The sequence below is a fragment of the Chaetodon trifascialis genome, chromosome 20 (genome assembly GCF_039877785.1).
Source record: "Chaetodon trifascialis isolate fChaTrf1 chromosome 20, fChaTrf1.hap1, whole genome shotgun sequence".
Classification (NCBI taxonomy): Eukaryota; Metazoa; Chordata; class Actinopteri; order Chaetodontiformes; family Chaetodontidae; genus Chaetodon; species Chaetodon trifascialis.
This window is the reverse complement of record NC_092075.1, coordinates 18,247,924-18,270,498: the sequence shown is the minus strand read 5'-3', so window position 1 is coordinate 18,270,498 and position 22,575 is coordinate 18,247,924. Positions and strand designations below refer to the sequence as shown.

The 22,575-nt window shown below is 41.3% G+C and overlaps 2 protein-coding genes across 2 annotated transcripts; one reads left to right on the top strand and one right to left on the bottom strand.

Moving 5' to 3' along the window:
- Window positions 1-4,162: 4,162 nt before the first annotated feature.
- On the bottom strand, window positions 4,163-4,767 carry pmchl (pro-melanin-concentrating hormone, like). The gene has a single exon (XM_070989192.1). The coding sequence runs from the start codon at window positions 4,712-4,714 to the stop codon at window positions 4,316-4,318; it is 399 nt and encodes a 132-aa protein (XP_070845293.1). The 5' UTR covers window positions 4,715-4,767; the 3' UTR covers window positions 4,163-4,315.
- An 8,015-nt stretch (window positions 4,768-12,782) lies between these two features.
- On the top strand, window positions 12,783-19,175 carry spag8 (sperm associated antigen 8). Its single transcript, XM_070989659.1, has 6 exons — window positions 12,783-12,869; window positions 13,441-13,600; window positions 13,710-13,755; window positions 16,229-16,343; window positions 18,131-18,193; window positions 18,698-19,175. Exons 1-6 carry the CDS (start codon window positions 12,801-12,803, stop codon window positions 18,803-18,805), a joined length of 561 nt encoding a protein of 186 aa, XP_070845760.1. The 5' UTR covers window positions 12,783-12,800; the 3' UTR covers window positions 18,806-19,175.
- Window positions 19,176-22,575: the final 3,400 nt, after the last annotated feature.

Here is a 22,575-nt window from a genome sequence, read left to right as displayed (position 1 = left end):
ACAGTATCACCATGACACATGACTTACGTTGTCATGGCTCTAGAATATAGTTTGTTTTCAGAATAAAACGACGCTGTCTATTCGTGTGCCTACAGACACTCTTGCTCGTGTTTAGGTGTCCAGACTAGTCATTGTAAACCAGTCAGAGAAACAGTGCACAACATCCATTCTCCATTCAGTGTCTTGTTAAGGTAAGCCATGGAAAATGTTCTGGGTTCCATCAAGTCAACACTTTAGTAAAGCGATCTTTGTTGCCATATCACAGGACTGTTGATTACACACTAATTTGTCCTTTGTGCTACAATATATACAGTATGCGTAACCACATTTCCAATTATGCGTGAATGACATGTTAAGTGTGCCTGCACAGCATATTGTTTATCCTGCACCTCACAGCTGCACCGTGCTTGAAAACGGACCCTGCATTGACAGCATGTCTCTGTAGCCACTGACTCTAATTTAATGCCCGTTGATTGTCTTCCAAAAATGCTGTAATTCTAATTCTTTTAAAAAACCCCACTCAAGAAGTATCACACTCATTAAAGCCACATTTGCTAAGTTCAACTGTCCAGAGGCTTATCATTATCTTCTTAAATGGAATCGCTCCGTGGGAAATGGGACTGAGTAGCATGTAACATGAAGCAGACAGCCAAGCTGTGATTTCCACCCTTTGATAATGAAGTCCAAGACAGTTTCAATGGATTGCTAACCTTTCTCCTGCTGTTCCTCAGCTATTAATAGTGCTATTCTTCCGGAAGAAACGACATGCAAGGCAAGCAAGCCTTACAATGCCTCCCTGCAGAGGATACAAAGTGCCTTTTAATCCCTCGATTAACTGTAGCAGTGTGTTTGGCCAAGCGTTCATTATGAGGTATAATACTTACTTAATGGGAAAAAACTTAATGGGAAATCACCAATAATTAATGGCCTTGATAAAGGCTTTTGTTGTTGGTTTGATAATTAGAGGTTTAATGTGAAGTTTACATTCGCATTTGTATCAATTTAACTGTATTTGCTGTTATCGGACTCAGAGCCATAAGCTAAAAATTAAGACCAGAAACCAGGAAGAAGCATTTTGAACAGCAGGTCACATACTAAGTTGCTAACAACATATTTTTGGTGAACAAAAGCAACTATTGAACAGAAGTTCAGCTCTCAGCCGTCACAGAGGGACGCAGCAAAGAGGATCTTTACTATTTATCTTGTCAAAATTTCCTGGTCATGCTGATTATTGCAGTTGATGCTGTTCACTTGCAAACACTAAGTAAGATGGGACAGATGCTGTAAAATATGTGTAAATTTATATATTTTGTCCTTAAAATGTTTAGTTACATCCAAATCGACCCAGTAAAGTCACCTTTACTGATAGCTGTCGTACAAATTTGGCTGTATCCTCAAGCTTCCTGCAACTCTATATTCACAAGCAATAATGGGAAATCAAACGTCAACAACACATTTCTCTACAGCTGTACTAAATAAATCTATTTATTCTCCCACAGGAGTGTGCAACACAGACAGCGACACAGCGCTTCTATGTCAGCTGAGAAGGAGCCTGGACCCTGAACCCTGGGACAAACAAGAAAAACTCTGAAATGATAAATCCAGTTCACAGCAATGCCTGCATTTTTCTGCAGGTATTATTATACCTCACTTTCTACAGAGTGGCGTACAAAGAATGTCTATACGGGACTGTGTTTGATTCATTTTTCAATTATCAAAATGTGGTTTTATGGCAACAGTGTTATTGTGTACTATAAGATAAAGAAAGTGTTCGGAAACATCTCAGGAAAGTGTTCAGCATTAGTCAGACTGACAGCATTGATGGTGAGTTAATTCAAAAACCACAAATAACCAACAAGTGATTAAAAAAACAGCCTCTTGTTTAATGGTTTCCAGATGTTGCACAGTTATCGGTAAAACAAAGCACCTTCTCATAAAATGTTTATCTGAGCTACGATTATGAGGTATATAAATGCCAAAAGGCTCTCCTTGTAATTTGTCATCATTTTTAAAAGCAAGGCTACAAACTGTTTGTAGAGCATGATGGTCAAACAGGGGAAAAAAAAACACTGCAGTAGTTGTTTCTATCTCGTGGTAAATAGTTTATGTAACATAATTCCGCTTACACTAGATGAGTAAATCTTCCCAACATTATGACATTATGTCCACATGCCAAACCATTGCCGACAATAAAACAAGGGTCTGCAGCCTCATTCGTGCTTGCTAAGAGGCTGTGGAGGCCATTGTTAAGAACACTGAAGCAACATTGGTGGCAATGACAGGATAGCATGTTGATATTCAACAGGTATAAGACCATGCTCACCATCTTAGTATAGCACATTAGCATGCTAATATATGTTAACACACAAAGTACAGCTGAGGCTGCTAAATTGAAATTTTGACCTGTTCGTGGCACAAAAGGAAAACTCGTCCTCTGGGGACCATGGATACCAAATTTCATGACAATCCATCCAATTGTCGAGACATTTTACTCAAAACCAAAAATGTCAACCTGAGGGTGGCGCTAGAGTAATAGTCAGGGATCACCCAGTATATGGTTAATATGTCAGGGTTAATGTCATGATCCAACCAATCGCATCATCCATGGGAATAAAAATTCTGTCCTCTCTGTTGGGGTAAACCATTCTAAAAACAGGCCATCTAATGTTCATCGAATTTAAAGGATTTACAGGTCTCATGTTGTTAAACAGAGCATTAAACAGTCTGATAAAGTTTAAATGTACCATGAATCTTTTTGGGAGAGTTGGCATTCCATTTTTCACATGCTGGAGATCTGCCGAAGTCTTCAGCCTAATTGTTTTTCCAACCAGAAGCTGACTTCCAAATACCGAAAAGGTGCAGACATTCCCAGAAACACATCCTCCTTTCTGCTGACTCACTGCTCTCACTCTGTATTTTGTGAGGAATGTTCTGCTGTTCTTAGTTCAGTCACTTTGACAGCAATCAAGCACCAGAAACTTTTTTCTCTTTAAAATGGTGATTCCCAGCAGAGAAGGTGCTGCAAGTATTCACAACATGACCACTTTGAATTAGTTTGCAGTGTGAACGCATACTGTATGAACCCCACGCAAACAGATCATCATTCTGCACCGACATCGTCTTACTGCACCTAAAGGGTTAATCTGTCCTCTCTGGTGGCACAAAGACCTCATTAAAAACAGTGGATTGCTGTACATTGTATTAGCATAATTAGTCTCACAACTGGACCTCATTTGTCATAAACAATGGTGGAAACTGCACAAAAAAGAGAGGATGCGCAAGAATTTGTCATCAAATTTCATTGACACTTCTTTGGTAGAGCTAAAAATAAACGACAGTTTCTTTAACTCTGATTGCTGAAAAGAAGTGCGCACCAAGTGATCTGTGTTTGATTAGCGGCACTTGTCGAGGCGGAAACCACAGCGACTATAATGGCCCACATCATCTGAACATCAGGAAGCGTGATTCCTATCCTGATTGACTGAAAGGTCATTTCCTATTAAATTGTGCCTCTTCTAGTTGAAGGCAGATGTGCAGGACACATCTGCAAAGCTTAAGAAATCACTTAGTGTTGCCTAATGCTCTGGCATTATTGCAATGCACACCTCGGCTCTCATGGTAGATAAGCTCTTGTATGAATGGAGATACTCTCCCAAGAGCGTGCCTTTATTCTGCAGGCAAAAGGCCACCAACACACGGAAGACAGTGGTCATTTACCAGTAATCACGATCTGATGTAGCAAACCCCAGTGTGAAAATCTGATGTGTATATTGAACCAGACCTACAGTAACTCCAGAGGAAGCCAAACTACAGCCGGAACCAACCTGTTAATGTACAAACTACAGCTATTTGAAGTGCTACTGCCAGAATGCATGACTTTATGCCTTTTTGGAAATGTGTCACACCAAGTCCTCTTCTTTCTTCTGTCTAATGTCTAATTTTGAGTCTTAAAGAAATGGATAAATACCACTTTCATGCTTGTGCATGAGATATGGAGCTGTAGTAAGTGCAGTTTGTGATGTTACGAGCTGTAACTATTCCTTTCATCCTCTCAGTTCTTTTATGCCATCACTTAAGAACAGAAAATTAGACTTCCTCAGCATCTCAGTATTAGTAGTAAGAGTTTCACAGTTAGACAGAGATACCAAACATGCACAAGCCATGAGGCAGAATTCAGTGATTTTATTTCTCAGATCTGCAATAATCTAAATATACATACACAGATTTTTGGATTATGTTACATCTCAGTGTGAGGCAGGAAAGGATGCGGCAGTGGTCTTCTGCTGTGGAGCCGTGACGAGCAAAGCAAACTGTCCTAGACTTCCCAGCATGGCCGGTACACCCGTCCCACCATGCACCTCATCGTGTCTCTCCTCAGGATGGGGATGCTCAGGTCGTGGCTGGCATCTCTGTGCTCGATGACCTGGCTGTGGTCGTCAGCTCTCCGTTTGTAGAGGGACAGCCCATTGTGCAGCTCCCGCAGGTCCTTCCACAGGCTTGGATCGGCGACGACAATTACCCTCGGCCCTCTGGTTTTACCCATGGTGGCCAGATCTGCATCGCCGAGGCTGTTTTCTGCCAGCTCGTCACTCAGCGGCAAGGTGAAAGTATCTTGCTCCAAGGAGCTGTCTTCAGTCTTGCCCATGGGTAACGCCTCTGATAGTGCATAGCACTGGAACAAGAGTGCTGCAGCGAAGATGAGTGACTGTCTCATGGTGAAGATCTTTCAGGTGGTGCAAAAGCGCTGGCTTCGTGGACAAGTTTCTTTCCAGAGCTCTTGATCGTTGTTGTCGCTCAGAGATCAGATCATCTGCTTTTATATCATTTCACGCTGGACTGGCCACGTTGAATCATTTCTCGTCATGGCTTCTCCTGTTGCGTTCAGGAAATCAGCTAAAAGACTTAAAAGGCAATTGGGTAGAACTCTCGCAGTGTTCAAGTGTTGTTTTGCCGGAAAGTTAATTAAAATCATATCCAATGTGGTGGCTGATATTAGACTCTTGACAATGAGACAGTGGGAATTCTTTGAACAGACGACAGCAAGTAAAGCATTAATCCAAACTTACTGCCCTTTAAAACAACAAGGATGGATTACCCACCCATGGAGCTATTTGTGGCGTCAAACACTCTGTGTTCAAAGCTGTGCTCTCATGTCGTTGTTGCAAACATGTTCAATAAGGGATTTAAGCTTGGATTAGCGCACAAAAACAAGCGATTCCTGAAGTGTTTGTGTGTTCGTGGCAGCAGCTCCTTGCTGATGTGACAAAGATAAAGTTAGGAAATGTTTCTTTGAGGAGAACAGACAGTTGATCTGCTCCCGAGGCCCTGAGGTTGAAGCTGATTTCATCTCTTGCCGGGCGTAATTACAATCCTGCCTAATTAGGGTTGCCAGATGGGTGTTGCAGGAGCTTTGCACACCTGGGCTTGCATAAGATCCATATGAAATGGGTTAATTTAAGTAAAATAAATTATTTCTGCAGGTGGCATTTGAGTCAGATCAAACGCGCTGACAAATTCACAAAGTTTTTAATTGTGATTCAGATAATTTCATGGCATCGGCTGTTCCAGCAAAATTTGAAAAAAGCTGTTAAATCCTCCAGCTAAGAGCTTTGGAGGAGAGGCTGCGGATAACAAGCTTATGAGCAGTAAAATTACACTTAACACAGCTGAACAGAGTAGTTTGACAGAGAATGGATTCAGATTTTACTGACATGTTTCGCAGCACATTCTAAAACTTTGATGGCTAGACGTATAATTTGATGTCATTAAACTGTTAAGGTTATTTTAGTCTTGGTAATGTGCAGCTGGGCAGTTCAGATGGGAAGTGCCAGGGACCGTTTCTTATTGAAAATCATGTCTGTGGTTTCTAAAAAGTCTGGTATTTGAGAATCATCTACACCCTGTTTTTATTACCGTCTGAAAGGCCTTGTGTGGTTTTCTGGAGACAAACGGCTTTGTTTAAATGTTATCTTTCTCTCGTAGTTGCCAGGTCGTCACAGAGTATGCATCACTGATGGGGTGGGTGGAGCTCGTCTTATAGGTGCTGTACAGCAGAGGTGTTTTAGGAATGAAGATGAACACTTCAAATCCACATGGTAAGTCTGCCAGTAACAGGATGATGAAAAAGACCACATCATGTTGGGAACTAAGACAAGAGTTGGCTGAGAGCAGGTAAAAGATTATGGATCACGACAGATAAATTATGGTTAAAGTTTAGAGAATTATCCACTTAAATAGAACTTCCAACTTCAATATTTAAATGACACATATGACACAAAAGCACACACAGAATAAAGGCCTAACATGGCTGAAATATCCAAATGGGTAAAGGCAACATGTTTGGAGCTCAGAGCTCAGGAAAGCAATGTTGCTGCAGGAGATGAAACTTGAAATCCTGGTCTCTAGTGTTGATGCTCCACGCTTAGCACACCTCCACTAGGATGGTGTGTGCAGAATGAATATAAGTCAGTGGAAAGAGACAAACTTTGCTCCAGGCGATGCGAATCGAGGCAAAGAGACTGTGTATCTCCACATCATGACTGTACAAAAATGAGGAGATAAGTGGGAAAATAACAAAAAGAAGTGAAGTGTTGAGAGCAGTCAGAGGCAGAGCTGCTTTCTCAGTTGATCTGTGTGGTTATTGGATTACAACTGCATGCCACGCGTCCATTAAAAAACATATTTTTGTATTTTTAAACCACATTTTCATGACCGACCTAAAGGAAAATGAAATAAGTAAACTGCTGACTGTACTCTGACACTTTGCTCCATACATTTTGATAAAACAACCCAATCATTTTCCTTACATTCCTGAAAAACAGAGATGCAGAGGCAGGGAACATTTTGCATGTTTGCCCTCGGGTGTCGGGGAGCAGCCGCCAGCTGAAGGTGGTCATGTGCCATAGACAGTTCTACACTCGGCCAAAACAAGAAGAAGAAAAAAGGGATTTCTTGAAGCAAGAGGCCAAGATGTGCTGACCAGCTGACTACACTGATGGGCGCCAACCAAAACATGAGGCCTCGGCTCAGGCTTTGAAGGGGGCGTCAAAAGACCCAACCGTGTGCTGAGAGAAGATGTACATAACACCAGCCCCTTCAGCACAGCGGCGCTTCTCTTTATTACAACACCGAGCGGCGGGCCACACGGTGCAAGCTTAAGTGTTATTCCAGCTAGATAAATACAAGGCACAGATCTGAGAGCAGTGAATGTATTAACAGGCACAAATTGAATTATGTTGTTGCAATTCCAACTCGCTGTGTCCTGCCAGCCCGTCCTGAGGTCTGACAGATTGAAATCTCAGTTTTCGTTCGCTCACAGGCAGGTTAAGGATTTCTGTACCGCAACATGCACCGAGGGCTTCCATTTACAGGAGCAGGAAGTTCTGCTCGAAATGCACTGCGTGTTCTCAGAGAGGTAACTAGAGAGTTCTGCTTTTACACCAAGGCGGCGGTGGAAAATAGCTATAATGTGATTATCTACCCGTGCAGAATTGTATTTAAATACCTCACCTGAGTGTTTCCGTTTTGGCTCACTCCAGAACATTTCAGAGGGAAAAATTTGACTCTTTACTCCATTTTTTTCTAAATTTTGCATTACCTTTATTGCAAGGGACAGTTCAGAGAGAGGCAGGAAACAAGGTGGCAGAGAGAGAGAGGTGACCTGCAACGAAGTTCCTTGGCAGGAATCAAACCTGTGGACACTGCATAATGTGGGAGGCAGCATTTCTGCACATTTTTTCTCCTCTGAAGTGTTTACAGTCCACATTAGATATAGTGCATACTGCAGTAAAATTACCAATGATAGTTATGTGGTTATAGTGATGTCTCCTGGACCTGCTTCTTCTGTCCTCCTGATTATTGAAGTCTAATATTCCTTTTAGCTCTGCTTTGGTTTCTACCAACTCTCTAGCTACTAAATGCTCCACTTTCTTCACCAGCTAATCACTAACTTGTCTGCTGTTTGACGCTGGATAGGAAGTGCACAGAGGGTTTATTGTAGAATATTAGCCAACAACAGCTTCCTGCTGCTGCTGCTGCTGCTGCTGCTGCTGCTGCTGCTGGAAACAAGGTGAATGCCAGCAGTGAGACTGTACTATACAATAAGTGATGAGAGGTAGGCTTTCACTGCCTGGATCCAGACCTCTTAATTATTTCTCACATCTCCAAAAGTCCAATCAGAGCCTTGAGGATGGAATTGAGAGTGCTGTCTTCCGACCCACGAACCCTGCTGTTTCCTCCTCAATATTGTTCTTGGATCAGTCAGAGGGTCATCACAAGTTTGTGCTGCAAATGAAATTCCAAGAATTCACGATGGACTTGTGACTATGTTTTGTCCTGAAGACAATAATGATGGCACACAACACAATTCCAGACACACCCTGAAGAAAGATGAAAGCCAAATACAGCTTTGAGCCATTTGATGGTCATACTTATACTGGTAGACGATGCCAGAGTTGGTCTGAGGGTCAGGATGTGACTGCAGAGGAAGATGAAAGTAAGGAGATGAAAGCTGATCTTGGATCTGATGCTGTATGTCTCAGAGTGATTTGGCTAAAACACAAATTATACAATTCCCACAGAAAGCAAAAGTGTCTCACAGCCGTGGATGCGGGATTTCCAACTGAGTAGAAAGAGAGAAAACGGTCCAGCACATTCGTATCTCATCAATACATCTGCAGAGATGCTGGTAGTCATGGAGATGGTCAGTCAACATGTAATCACAATGTGATACCAAAATAGTAACATCGGCACTCTGTGTGTTGCTTCAGAGAGACAGACCCAGTGAAAGTTCTCGCAGCATCATGTATTTCGATGGGGCGGTGGAATAATGAGCTACATGGACGGGATTTGGAAAACCCGATCGCCATCCAGCTCACACTCGCCTCAGTGACCACACATAAGCCACAATGCTAATGTTGTGTGTGGGAATGCTGCTCAGGAGTTTGAGCTTTAGAAATGCTGCAAGCTCCTTACACACTTCTGCTTTGGGAATAAATCTTAAACTATTTTTGGTCCAGAGATAGAGAAGAACTTACATGCAGCACATGTTGGTACTAAATGGGCCTGGAAACCTACTTTCTTAATCACTTCTTACTCTGAGCGACGGAATCCTTCCGAAATATGTCATTATCTGCAAAAGTGAGGACCACACTGGTTGTTTCTTTCATTAATTTCATTTCATTTCATGTTTCTGACTGATTTGAAGGTGGAGCCCTTTTGGTAAAAGGTGATGTCAGCTGTTTCCATGGACCAATCTGAATGTAGCCATATAAGAATCAGAAACAGGCCGTTTCTGAAGTCACTCCCTCTTTACGAGTTAAAGATGTGAAAATACATTTGATGGATTCAGACGCTTTAAAAATGTGGTTAAAAATAGTTTCCTAGACTCTACATCTTTACATCTTTTCTCTCTTTTCTGCTGATGCCAGTTACCCTCCGTGAAAAACACCACGTTTCTACTCAGTGGAAAGCACACTGCCAACTTTTAATTGACAGCGAAAGAGCCTCTCAAGATGCATGCTTTCGTCAAGACTGATTTTTCCTGTAGCAGCACATGAGATTGACTTTTTGGGTGCTTAGTGAAAGTTCTCTACAGCTATTGGATGAAATTTGGTCCACACGTCACTCCAGGATGACTTTCAGTAACTTAGGTGACTTTTCATCAAAAATGTTAGTCTTTGGTTTAAGATCAAATACCTGCAAAATTAATGACATTGCCATCAGCTGTACTTCCAGTATAATGCTAGAACCTTCCTAGTTTGTCCTCCAGAAAGGTATGTACTTTTTGATTACCTCACCCCTCCAGTGACGAAACATCAGCATCACATTGTGCCTTTGTTGCAGCACATACTACAGTACATGTGGTTTTTACAGCCAACATAATCACAGATCACTATAAAATAATGGGCGGACACACATTAGTTTGCGTGGCATGACGAGGCACAGTTTGACAGTCTAGCGTCCATAAAACATTAATTAGATTTCTGACTGTGCCTCACGCTGAGGCGGTAGACTGTTCCAGACACTCTGGCTGTCTGACAGTGAAAACTCCTCGGCTGTTTCTCAGCAACAGACTCAGTGGTTTGTTCTGTGTCTCATATCCAAGGTAACAGGCACTGAGTGTTAAATTTAGCAGGGTTTGCATCGATATGAATAAATGGTATGCGATTCTCAATGAGTGAGTGATTCAACAAGGTTACTGAGCAAATAAATGAATTCTCAAATTGAGTTGTTTTTTTGTTTTTTTCTTACCAAATGATGATGTTTTTCCTTGGTTTGGCAGCAAATTATATTCACCTTCAGGGTATAACAAGTGAGCTGCAGCACATAACTGTGAAAATGTGAAGTGAGGATCTGCTTTAGACAGATGTTGCTGATTGTGGCTGGACTGAAAACACAGAACAATACAATCCAGTGCATTTTTTTTTAAATTATCAGATTATAGGACGCAGATTATGATACAGTACATATGATGAAAATAATCGACTCAAGGTCCAATTACTTGTTATTTTTGAGCTTTCAAGTGTAATCTCACAGTCTTTATCAGCACATGGAACCAGATCAGCTGTTGTTATGTAACCTAATTATGGAATTTTGGTCATGTGACAACATGTGGGGAAACCGTAATCTTTGTCTCTCCTCAAAGACAGTTCAGATGGTCTGAATGTTGTGGTGGTTTGGAAAACTTGACTACTCTATATGTGTACTGTGGAGAGGGGTGGGGCTTTGGTTCCTGTGTGTTCTCTCTTGGCAGAGGCTGGGCGTGGTTCTCCAGGTGCTTTCAACACAGCTGGGACTCATCACAATCAAGGACAGCATCAAGACTGTGGACTGCAGAGGACTCGTTGCCAGATTGTTTCTAATGGTTAGCAGTATTGTTGGCCATTTGTCTGTGCTACCTATGAGTGTAAGTGAAGCTGTAGTTTTTGTTCTCTCCTGTCAATCAGGAGTGCTCATCTTTTTTTCCCTTTTGCTCAGTGAGTTCTTCTGCACCGATCTCCACCTCAAGCATCACAGCCACCATGCTGCCCAGCCTCTTCCCTCCACCTGCCTCGAGCCTCATGCCCTCTACCGTCACCACGTAGTTTCACCTGTGCCTCCACCACCACATGCCCTCTACGCTGTACTCACACCATCTGAGCTCTGTGTGCTCCAGCATATCTCTGAGCTGCTCTCCACCTCAGTGCCTCGTGTTTCACCTGCTGTTCTGAGTCTCCTCTTATTACTACTTCAAAAAATTCCTATTTTACCCTTACTACCTGCGTGTCCGCTATTGAGTCCAAATCCTGCCAAAACATAGCAAATGTGACATTGTTTAAAATTTTGGAAGGATTTTCATGATTGGAAAATTGCATTTTTATTAATTAGAAATGACAAGAGCATAGGTGTTTTAGGTTGAAATCAACATTTTTTGATGGCCACTTAATTTAAGTGCATGGAACAACATATTCAGAGCGACTATACAATGATTTAAGCATGTTTTCACCCATGTTCTGCTGGTAATTTATGTTTATAGTTCTACTTGTCACATTTAGGCTCTTTTATCAGCTCTGTCTTATGGAATGGAGAAACATGAGTTTGGGAAAAATGTCTGACTTGCTTTACCACATGCCTGGTTTGGCAGCATGGCGAAGGTTGATGATAGAATCAATCAGTGGATGGATGTACAGACATTTTGCCAGGTGATCATATGAAAAGAGAGTCATTTCTCTTCACTTTAATTGCACCTCAGGGGACAACGCTTTCACCCACAGCTGTCTCCTGGAGACAAGCGGATGTGCTTCTGTGCACACCTGAGAGAATGTGAGCATTCTCCATCCCTTCACATTTCTATGAGAGGAAACCTTTCAACTTTTTTAGAATTGTGGTTGGTATTCAACATACAGCCAGTAACTTTTACAGAAAGATAAACTTTTTTTGATGATGAAACGTCAGCATATGCACTTTGTATCTTTTTGGAATAAATAAGAGCAGACCATGCAAATAAGGTAGAAAACTTTACATGTAGCCTAGGTGCTACTGTGTTACTCCTATTAATTGTTTTGGACGTTTAAATAGGCAATTCCCCTTAAAAACGCACATTTCAGTAGAGATAAACTCTGTATCTATTAACAACAAAAGGAAGGAGGAAAAACATCCACAGTCAAGTTTCCGTCGAAATTTTAATATCAATTAAAATCGGCAAAAGAAAATGCTAGAATTTGAGCACATTGATTGCAAACAGTAGGTGGCGCCCATCCTCTTGTCGGTGCCATTCGAGCAGTGCAGAAGAAGATGGCGCAATGAGATGACGTAATTTTAAAGAGCGCCAGTCAACCCTGAAATTGTGGGAAACAATACCAAAAAAAAAAAAATGTCGGAGATGTGACACTTCTGTTCGTCTCGTGTATTTATTTGAGGAACGTTCTTCTCGTCGCTTCTCGTGGAGGTCACATTTCGTCTGCCGCGACGTTCAGTCTCTTCAACGAAGCAGACGCCAAGTTTAAAAACCTATTGTGAAATTTTCGGCGTTTCCATCACCAAATTGAAAATACGCATAAAAATAAGTAGATGGAAAACCATGTCATAATGCAATACAGAATGAATATTACAAAATTCTTTTGCAAGAAATTGAGGGTTTTTAAAGAAACGGGATAGGAAACTCGCGTCACTTCTTTCGTTGCCATGGCGACACTTCCGTCAACTGAATCCGTTGCTAGTTGATATTGGTTGTGGCTTTTTTTGAGAGATTTTTAAGGACGTTACATGTTGTTGACTATTTGCACATTCTGGTGAAGTTCAGTAGTTATCTAGGCGCGGTAATGACCGAACAACGGGCCACTGTGGAAAATAAAACCGGAAAATGCATCTTACACAACCGGATGGAAGAGGTAAGCGCACTTCAAACTGCTTAATAAACTACAAACTGTCCAAATTTAATGCATAACTTCAAAATTAGGAGCAACTTATGACAACGCAGTATCTTTTTCTTAACAATAAAAAGCAACAGAAAGTATCGTTACCTTGATGTTAACGTTTTTTTTTTTTTGATCTGCACAGTCCATATCACAGACAGTCTGCTCTCCTATAAGAAAAAGAAAAGCAGGAAATCTATGAACTCTAACAGCAAATGTTTATTTTCCCTGATCAAAATAGTTGTAGAGAAATTTTGTTTTGACTCACTAACTGATTAATCGATAAATCATGTCAGTTCAAATCCTAAACAAAACACAGGTTCAGAGGAATATGGGTTTTGTCTAGTGAAAGACAAAAACTAAACTAAAATCAAATCAAACAATAAAGTATCAGTAGCATCTAACACAAACAAGAAGTTTTGTATAAAATCATTGAAAGTCAAAAATCAAACATTATCAGCTTTACAAAAGTTGTATTGTACTTCTTTAGATTGTAACATGTAACATGCATTTTTTGGATCTAAACCCTGTATATCCACTGATCCAGGGGACTGCTGCAGCTCTTGACACAGAGGAGACCAGGGCCAAAATCCTGAGACATGGACACAGAGGGATTCTCAGGATGGACCAGGAGTCTAAAATGGAGAGTATCACCACACATAAAGCCAATTACCTCCCTCCAAAGAGTCCAGGGGTGAGGCTGCGGGGTACGTTTACGTCTTTTTGTTTCTGCTTCTTATGTCCCAGTTCAGTGAATCTTTTCCCAATGCAGTCCAATTGCTGTGTGCTCTCTGCTTTTCTGTTTCCATGGCTCAGGCATCAGAGGCGAGCTTCTGGAAAAACACATCACTCAGATGATAAGGTAAATCAACTATGAAACATGTATTATGATGCAAAATAAATTACTGCTGGAAATGGTTTGTTTATGGAAATGGAGAACGCTGCCTGACCACGTCTTGAGGAGAGAAAGCAGAGAAGAAACATGTTGGAGGAAAGTGATGTAATATTTACACGTCTGGGTTTGTTTTACTGTTCAATCACAGCTGTAATATCCTTTAAATCAGATTTTATGATGTTATTTTACATGGAGGCCAGTCATCCTAATGGGGTTTATAGAGTCTCTCCCCACAGATGTGGTTATTAACATCGCACGCGAGTTAACTGCTCATAAAGAACTCAAAGCATCATGTCTTCGATGAAAACGACTTGTTCGGCAGTAGACAGTGTCTCATCACTCAGTCTTGAGCCATACACTGAACTTCCTGGACTTTATAAGTACACACCAACGCCGCTGGATTCATACCAGGTTCCCATCCAACGAGGAGCTCAGAGCGTTTTTCTGGGCTCTTCAGTTGTTATGTTAAATACAATCCTTTAACATTGACAGAGGCCGCTGGGTCAGAGGTTTGAAGGGTTGAAGGCTTTTGTTTTTTATGGCTTAAACATCACATCAGTCTTTAGTCACACAACTCGGAAACTTTATTCCAGTGTATATGATGGCCATTGATCCACTGAGTGACATTAAATGATATGTGCAAGGATAAGAAATGTCTTACATCACAACTCTTAAAGACCCTACATACCATTGTTTCACCCACACAGTTGTTTGTACTGATTAGACCTCTTCTCAGGACTGTGTGGGCATGAACACACTGTGCTTGACTGCTATCCGCCTCACTGTGCTGGCAGTCCTCTTACACCTGTCAGGGCTAGACGACATAGTCCATATCTGTAGATACATGCCAGTTAACTGTTTCCCCGCTTTCCTCACTTGTGTCGTATGCTGCATTCAGGCAGTGTTGGCAGAATAGGAAAAGATAAGATAAGATGCTCCAAGATGGTTACAGGCTCAATTAGCTATGTAGTCACACACATATAAATAGCCTTAAATGTTTTTATCGCAAGTAAAGTGAGTCACAAATATTGCATAGCTTCTTTTCATTTTCATATTGCATCCACAGAACCACTTACTGTAACTAGATGGTGAGACAGAGAACATAATATAATAATAAGTAAGTAATTGCAGTTGTGGCTAAAGAAGTGTTTGCAGTTTCTAGTGTAATCAGGCATGACGCATAATGTGATTATAGGCAAAAATTATGTTTCTATGTGTTTGATGTGTATAATGTCCTTGTTTAGGCCTGCATTTGGAACCTACACTGACATGATTTACACATGGGTTATATATACCACAGTCACTTTTTGCATGACACTGTTATCTGCCTGCTCACGATGGTTTAATATGCTGTGTTCTGGTGATGTGGTTTCCAAGCAGCCTGATTAGCTGCAACAGATTTCCAATAACAGGCAGTGACAGTCAGATAAAAGACTTCCTGCAAGATGGTTTCATGTGTCTTTGCAACCCTCCTCTCTCATCAATCCTCCAGCCAGGAATGAGAGGATGGGTGATGATGGTGGATGATTTCCGTGTCGCACATGGATCGAAGAATAATCAAATGAGCGAATTGTCATGTAGCCTATTAGTAAATGAACTATGGTGACTTCATTTCAATTCAATTTAGTTTTATTCATACAGTGCCGGTTCACAACAAAAGTTATGTTATTTTTCATGTAGCATGTCCAGACCATACATGTCCCAACATGTCTGCTGAGCCAAAAGAGGTGAAATCACCTGTGTGGGTGTGAAGGATCTTCGAGTAGATTCTAGAAGTCATTCATTTTGAAGAAAACACTTGAATGTGTTGGACCACAAAGAGGGTGTGAGGCCAGTGCTGCAAAGTAACTAAGCACATTTACTCAAGTACTGTACTCAAGTATAATTTTGACGTACTTGTGCTTAACTCGAGAATTTCGTTTTTCTGATACTTTTTGCTTCTGCTCCACGACAACTTATTGGCAAATATTGTCTCCATTACATTTCTTTGATGAATTTACTTTTTAGTTTAGAGATTAACAATACAAGATATAATCAATGGATAAATAATGATGTTTTATTATAAGTTAAGATAAGACTTTATTGATCCCTCAATGTATAAAGTAATTCAAATTGGCTCCACCTTTACCAGCTGCAACCTTAAAGTGATGAACACATTCAATCGTATTCACTGGACCTGACCACCACCGTGCCGCACCGCTATGTTTACCTTTCTACAGTGGCCCAGAATGGACAAACCAAACACTGGCTCTAAAGAGAGCCCATCACTTATTTCGTGTTTCCTGTAGAGGAGGTTGAGGCAAAGGGTGTTTAGCTGGTTGTAGTCTGCAACATCACTCCTAGATGCCTCTGAATCCTACACACTGGTCTCTTAAGTGAAATATGTGATGTTCCTCCATGGCTGCCACATACTGAGCCTGATATCTTCTTGTTTTCACAGTGAGAGGATTCACGCTGAACAGAAACCAACAACTCCCAAAGCCGAGTTCTGCTCCACAACTCAGAAGGATTTCTGTGTTGATGGATTTGTGCCTCTTACCCCTGCAACAACACAAGTAAGTGCCTGTATACACAGTACACTCTGTGTGTGTATGCAAGTTATTGGAGAGTGATGAGATTAAATCTCCTGTGTTGAATCTAAAACAGTATATTGTTTATCCTGCCTTAAACACAACTTCAGCACTGGCACTGGAATTAAAATTCTGCCCAATATGTTGCATCAGTTTGATATTTGGATGATTAATTTCTTTGTTACATTTGCAAAAGTGTGAGTTTTCATCTATTGCACAAATAGCTGTGTCTGTTTCGAATTACCAGCAAATTTTAATTGGCACCATGGCACTAAAAGCATGCTAAAGTAGACATCCACTGTAGCGTGAAGAGTGCAGTGAGCTGCAAGACTGTTGATGTGAAAGAGGCAGTTTTTAATTACAAGCCACCATCAAATACCATCAAAACCATGAGTGTCGTGCTTCATATGACACGAGAGGATATGACTGATGTCCTGAAAAAACTGTCTACGCTGTCAGGGACCCTGTTAGAATCCTGTGTTTATTGGCTGTTAGTGTGTTAAACTGTAAATCATCGGTCTGAAAGCATAAACTGATTCTTAGAAAACCAGAGTGGGCACATGGTCCTGCAAAAAATGTTTGTTGTACTTGTCATTTTTTGTATACTCAGTACTTCTGTCCAGATCCTGTACGAATGACTTCTGCCATGATCCTCTGAACTTAAGCTGCTCCGAAGCAGGTTAGCCATGCTGCATAGAATTCAGTGGTGATCCACTCAGGTTATGAATAAGCCATCTTTGTGATGCCAGAAAACCCGAGTTAAACCCAAATATTGCTGTCTGACCCACTAATCTCTCACAGGAAAGGTATGTTTAGACTGCAGGCAAAGCGATTTTCTGCTTTATTTGCATAAATTTGACTGTTCCTGTGTTTTTTCCCCAGTTGGCATATATTCACCTCAAACAGCCGCTGTACCGGCTGCACAGACACAGTTTTAGCATGTAGCACTTGTTTGTTTATGTGTGGCAGCTCAGCCTGACTGATTTCAAAACCTGCCAGTTTCCTCAGTTATTTCCTCCAGTTTCTGTTCTTTTTCCTCTCATGTCTTCCTGTAAACATAAAAAAGCAGAAGGCCAAGAGACAATACAAACAAACATAAAGATGCCTCTAAAATCGGAGGACTTCTGGGAAGACTGCAGACAAACAAAAACAATGCAGATCACAAGTATATTGTTGCACATTATTGTCCTTGACAGCAGCGCACGCTTATACAACACACCATGTCCTTGAAGAAGGAATGCCACACATTAACTGAGGAGAACCGAGTGTTACTGTGGGACGTAAAACTGGAAAATAACATTTTCTGTTGCATCACCTTCATAAAAATTGACGATTCCGGACCGTTTTCATAGCATCAGCTGACTCTCTGCTTATGTGATGACCCCTGGACTCTCGCAAAATGTGAGGAAATATTTGTGGAGAATAAGAGTTACGCAGAGAAAGGACACAGAGGAAGGTAGCTGGGATGTAGAGAACTAATCTTGGTAATCCATGACAGTCTCTGGTTCCAGCTTCTTCTGTGATGAGTTTTTCTGTCTCAGATAGAATCTTTTTGAGCTTTTGGACTTGCTGACTGGACTAAATTATTTTAGTTTCATATACAAACAATTATTCATTTCATTAAAAGGCAGATTAGTCAATAAAGAAAAGAACTCTTACTTTTTATGCACATAATGGTCCTAAAATGTACTAGTAGAGTCGTGCTGCTTCGGAAATAGGAGCAGAAATCAAACTCACACTGCTGCTCATGAGTCTTCTTGTCTCTTTTCTAGGTTCATGATTATAAAACTGACCAGGCCATCACATTTTGGACTGAAAATTGTCAGCGGATACAGGTGTGTCAGATTACTTTGTGAACACAGGGTGTTATTTTCGTTGCTGTTATGTCTTCGTTTGGCTAAATGCTACAAACCCATGAAATAATTTCTGTTCCATTCCATGAATGATTTATTTCTGGAATAAGAGGAATATATGATCAATATCTAATGAATTTTCTTCCTGATGCTGAACCCTCCTGCCTGTAGTCTGTGTGCTTAGTGTCTTCTTTAGAAATAACATGCAGCCACTAATGGCACCATATATTGTCAGAGGAGGAGGCAGCAGCTCTTAGAGGAGCAGCATGTATCCACCTACTGCAGGTCAAGAGGAGGATGTTTGTGACTGTATTCAAAGCTCTTTCCCCCATTATTCCCTCTCTACACTGTGCCAAATGTCGTCCTTTATGATGTGTATGCTTCAGGTTCTTCAGTCTTCATGTCTTTTTAACACACAGGATGAGCAGTAATATGGAAAATGCTAATCGTGGTTTAATATTATTCTTGTGTCGTTTTGTGTCACAGGGTGTGACTGCCATACGCACCCTGAAAGCACCTTTCAGGAAGTCAGCCCTGTTCAGCACACCCATCAGTGAGCGGCTGGACGAGATCGACCTCCCACCTGATGACTGAGGCAGCACGACAATCGCATTTCGTCACTTTATTACCCGTTAATATGAAAGAGCTAACGCAGTTTAAAAGTAAGCTTGAAGTATCTACACCATGTGTGTATATGAAGATGTTTATTAAAATTAGAACGGTGATAACGTTTTAGTGTTATTGCCTGAAAAACACAGATCTGTAGCAGAGGCTCAGCTGAAATCATGTTGACAAAACCCAGACAGCAGTGCACTGACATTTGGACTTTAAACCTGCCAAACAAACTATCTCTGAACTTCATAAAACACGCTAACAGGTTTCTGATGGACGGATTTGCTGAGAAACATCTGCCTCCATGTTTGGCTTCCTAAAAATAATTGTTTACTGTATCTGTCAGCACCGCTGACGGTGGCACACAGTGCAGACCACAGCCAGTAAACAAGTAAAAGAACGAGGAGACGTTGGCTCGCATCGCTCCTCATTCTTCTCTCTCATCTTGCTCCTTTTCTGGTCTTTCTCTGACACATTCATCTCCTTTTTCTTCTCCGCATTTTATGTTGATGAAGTTTGGATTTCTGTTAATGCCTTACCTCCTGTCCGTTGAGCCAAGCTACTAGTTTGCTGCTACCGCTTCTGGAAACATTAACCACATCATTTCCAGTACATATACGCACATGTGCCTGTAAACATTCTAACCACATGTAAATGCTTTCATGAAGTGGAAACAGATTGGATAAGCAGAGCAAAGGCAGTAGGCAAAAGTGGGATTTATTTGGAATGGGATGCTGCTGTGCATAACTGGAAATGTAGTTTTCATTGTCGCAATTAGTGTATCAGCATCAGCATCTGTTTTTAAGAGCAAACGGAATTTAGCTGGAAGTGTGGAGGAAGTTGAGAGGATGCGTCATTAGAATAAAACAGACTGCATCACACAAACTAGATCTTACGTATTAGTTTTTACAAAATATTTACACATGCGAGCTTGTAGGGGGAACTGTTGTGCAGCTGACTGCACCAACAGCAGATTATATGACGCAATCAGTGTGAGTAGAAGAGGTGATATGGACATGTGGATGGACATGTGCTGGGGTAATGGTGTTCACTGGAGTTACAGTGTTTCCTGTCAAACAGTATGTGTGATGAGAGACAGGAACAAAAACATAAATTAAATCATGTTATTACAGATAACATGTTCACACACTTTGAATCTTACTTTCAAAGTACCACAGTTTGGCTCATTTTACATCCTGTGAGGACGTTAAGGTTTGCTAAAAATGTGTACTCTAAACTCTGATCTCTAATCTTTACAAAGGACTGGTGGGTATGTTTGATATCTCCTTTGTCCCCTTGAAACTTTTTTTTTTTTAATTTTTGTTCCTACTGTGTCGTAATTGTTTTGTGATTGGCTAACGCTACAGAAGTTTGCCAACAACTGATTGACAGATTGGCACAGTTCAGTCAGACACACTTGTCAAGCGTTGCATTGCCACTAGAGTCATGATAAAACAAATCTAAGTTCAGTAACTTTCTACCTCTCCATTAGATGTGAAGATGACCTAAACTTCCTGGTGAATGTAACCCTTCTTATCTGAGAGGTGTGTGTGTTTAACTCACCACCAGGTCACTGTCTTTCTTGGACCAGCAGCCTCCTCATGGCGTGTCCAAAAGCTCTCTGCCACAGATGAAATTCCTAATGAAGTCAGAGCAACCTCCCCCGAAATGTGACATCAGTACGGCCCTGCTGCTCTCAGCCTGCCCAAATCACGCCTGTTTCAATAAGACACTATCACAACACAACAATGGGCCATTGACCGCAAATCATACAGCTACATTCGGCAGCAAAGGCTCTGCTGTTTAGCAGAGGAGGTTGGGGTGGATACTGATTTCCACATCGCTGTGGTCTTTATCACCTATGACATTCCTTAAGATTTATTAGAGCCAGATGGAGTAGTTTGAAACAAGCTAGTGCTGACTAAGAACTTTGATTTATCTTTCAAATTTACAGACAACATCACACCTTTTGTAGCTGAAACCGTTGTTTGTGCTGTTTCCTCACGCTGCCTCCGCCTGCCCGGGGAGCCTTGTTTGTTTACAGGCTCCATTTATCTTTTTCTATCATTTCTTCTGAAACCTCTAATTATTGCCATCGAATGGTGCTGAGGAACAAAAAAGCCCCACTTTCCTCCTACGCCGGCTAAGTATCTTGCCATTGTCCTTGAAGGAAATAACAAGAAAACAATCAAGGCTCAGAAAATAGCACAGCGAGTGCCTGTGCACCTTCACAAAGACCTGCGCTCACAGGCCCGGAGCACGCAGATGTGAATTGCATGTGCTATGCTACAGATTCATGTATGTGCTGTGTCAATCAGGGGACAGTACCAGTGCACTGCTGATCCTCTCTGTGCTTTCAGCAGGGATTAGTAGGCGGTAGCTATGGCGACAGGTAATTTTAGCTTATATTTATGCAGCTTTTCTCTCCAAACATTTCATTATCTCATGGGATGATACACGAAAACCAATTTGCCTCTGAAACCCGAGGCCTCGGAGCAAATTTGCGCTTAACATTTCAAATGAAATGCGACACGGCGATTTTCATTTTCTTCAGTTTCACTTGTGGCTCTGTTGTTTTTGTCATTGGATCATTTTGGTCTTTTTGGGACAAATTCAGCCTAAAAAGAAGATGTTAAGGTATGCCAAACTGTATGTGAAGTGGATTTTTCAAAATATATTTTTGAGACTAATAACCACTGTTTTGGCAGGATTTAAGGGACGATATTTCAGAAGCAGCTCTTAACTAGTCTGAGTTTGTGCTCTCATGTGTACACCAGCCTAAATTTAATATTCATTACATTTGTCTATATCATTTCTTTTCATTAATTTTCATACACAGTATAGGTGCATTTACATTTTCTTGTGTCGTACAAATTGAGCAACAAAATATTGCACTTCTCACTATACTGTCTTTGTTTGGACTCCAACTTGGCAAACTCGTTGAAGATGTGTTTTTATTGTGCAGCAGATGTAAGAGGAGTCGTTAAGGATTGTGGAAATACCTTCAGCATAGCAGTAAGTGACCTTCTTGGTTTTGCCAGGGTTTTATCTTTCAGAAAACGGATGCTTCGCTCGAAGACTTGAATGTAATCGTGAGACGCAAACTTTGTGTCGGTCCTAAATACACATTCAGCCCTTGAAATGCTGCTGAAACAAGAGCTGCATAGAGGAGAGTTGAGTGGATTTGCAGGCTGCAGTCACACAGATGGATACAAGAAATACAGCAATAAGTGAACAACAAAAAACAAAAAGAAGATGTTACACTTCGACTGTCTGCTATTTAATAAAGGTAGAAGCACTCAAACATGCTCAGACAAACCATCCAGTTTTCACCTGCAAAGCACCACACGAGTGTTCTTAATGGGAACTATTAATATTAGCACTGGCACCTGAATTCACCCAACAATTCAAAATGCTCTGGTTATTTAAAGTGATCTGGAGGATTATTCGACTTGTGTACACTTTTTCTGCAGTGCGCTTGGAGGCTTTGTACTTGAAGGTCTCTGCTGTGTGAAAAGGCAGAAAATAGCTCATGACAGGCTGACAGGCAGCCTGCTTAGTTGTTAGGAGTTAGCGGGTCAGCGCAGGGTTCAGCAGAGACCTTCGCTGTGCTCGCTGCCGCTCTAACAGCCGCTGTGTCCCTGCGAGAAAGTGGGCGGTAATTAGAGCCATGCAGGAGGGGAGGATGCTCTCCTGCAGAGATGAAACGCACAAACACACACACCAACACGTGGCCACACACAGTGCCCATG

What these genes read in the sequence shown, in the direction of transcription:
- spag8 (XM_070989659.1), top strand. Translation starts at nt 12,801, where the DNA reads ATGACCGAACAACGGGCCACTGTGGAAAATAAAACCGGAAAATGCATC. An exon ending in CACATCACTCAGATGATAAG is followed by an intron (nt 13,756 to 16,228) that starts GTAAATCAACTA and finishes TTGTTTTCACAG; the next exon opens with TGAGAGGATTCACGCTGAAC. An exon ending in AAAATTGTCAGCGGATACAG is followed by an intron (nt 18,194 to 18,697) that starts GTGTGTCAGATT and finishes TTTGTGTCACAG; the next exon opens with GGTGTGACTGCCATACGCAC.
- pmchl (XM_070989192.1), bottom strand. Translation starts at nt 4,714, where the DNA reads ATGAGACAGTCACTCATCTTCGCTGCAGCACTCTTGTTCCAGTGCTAT.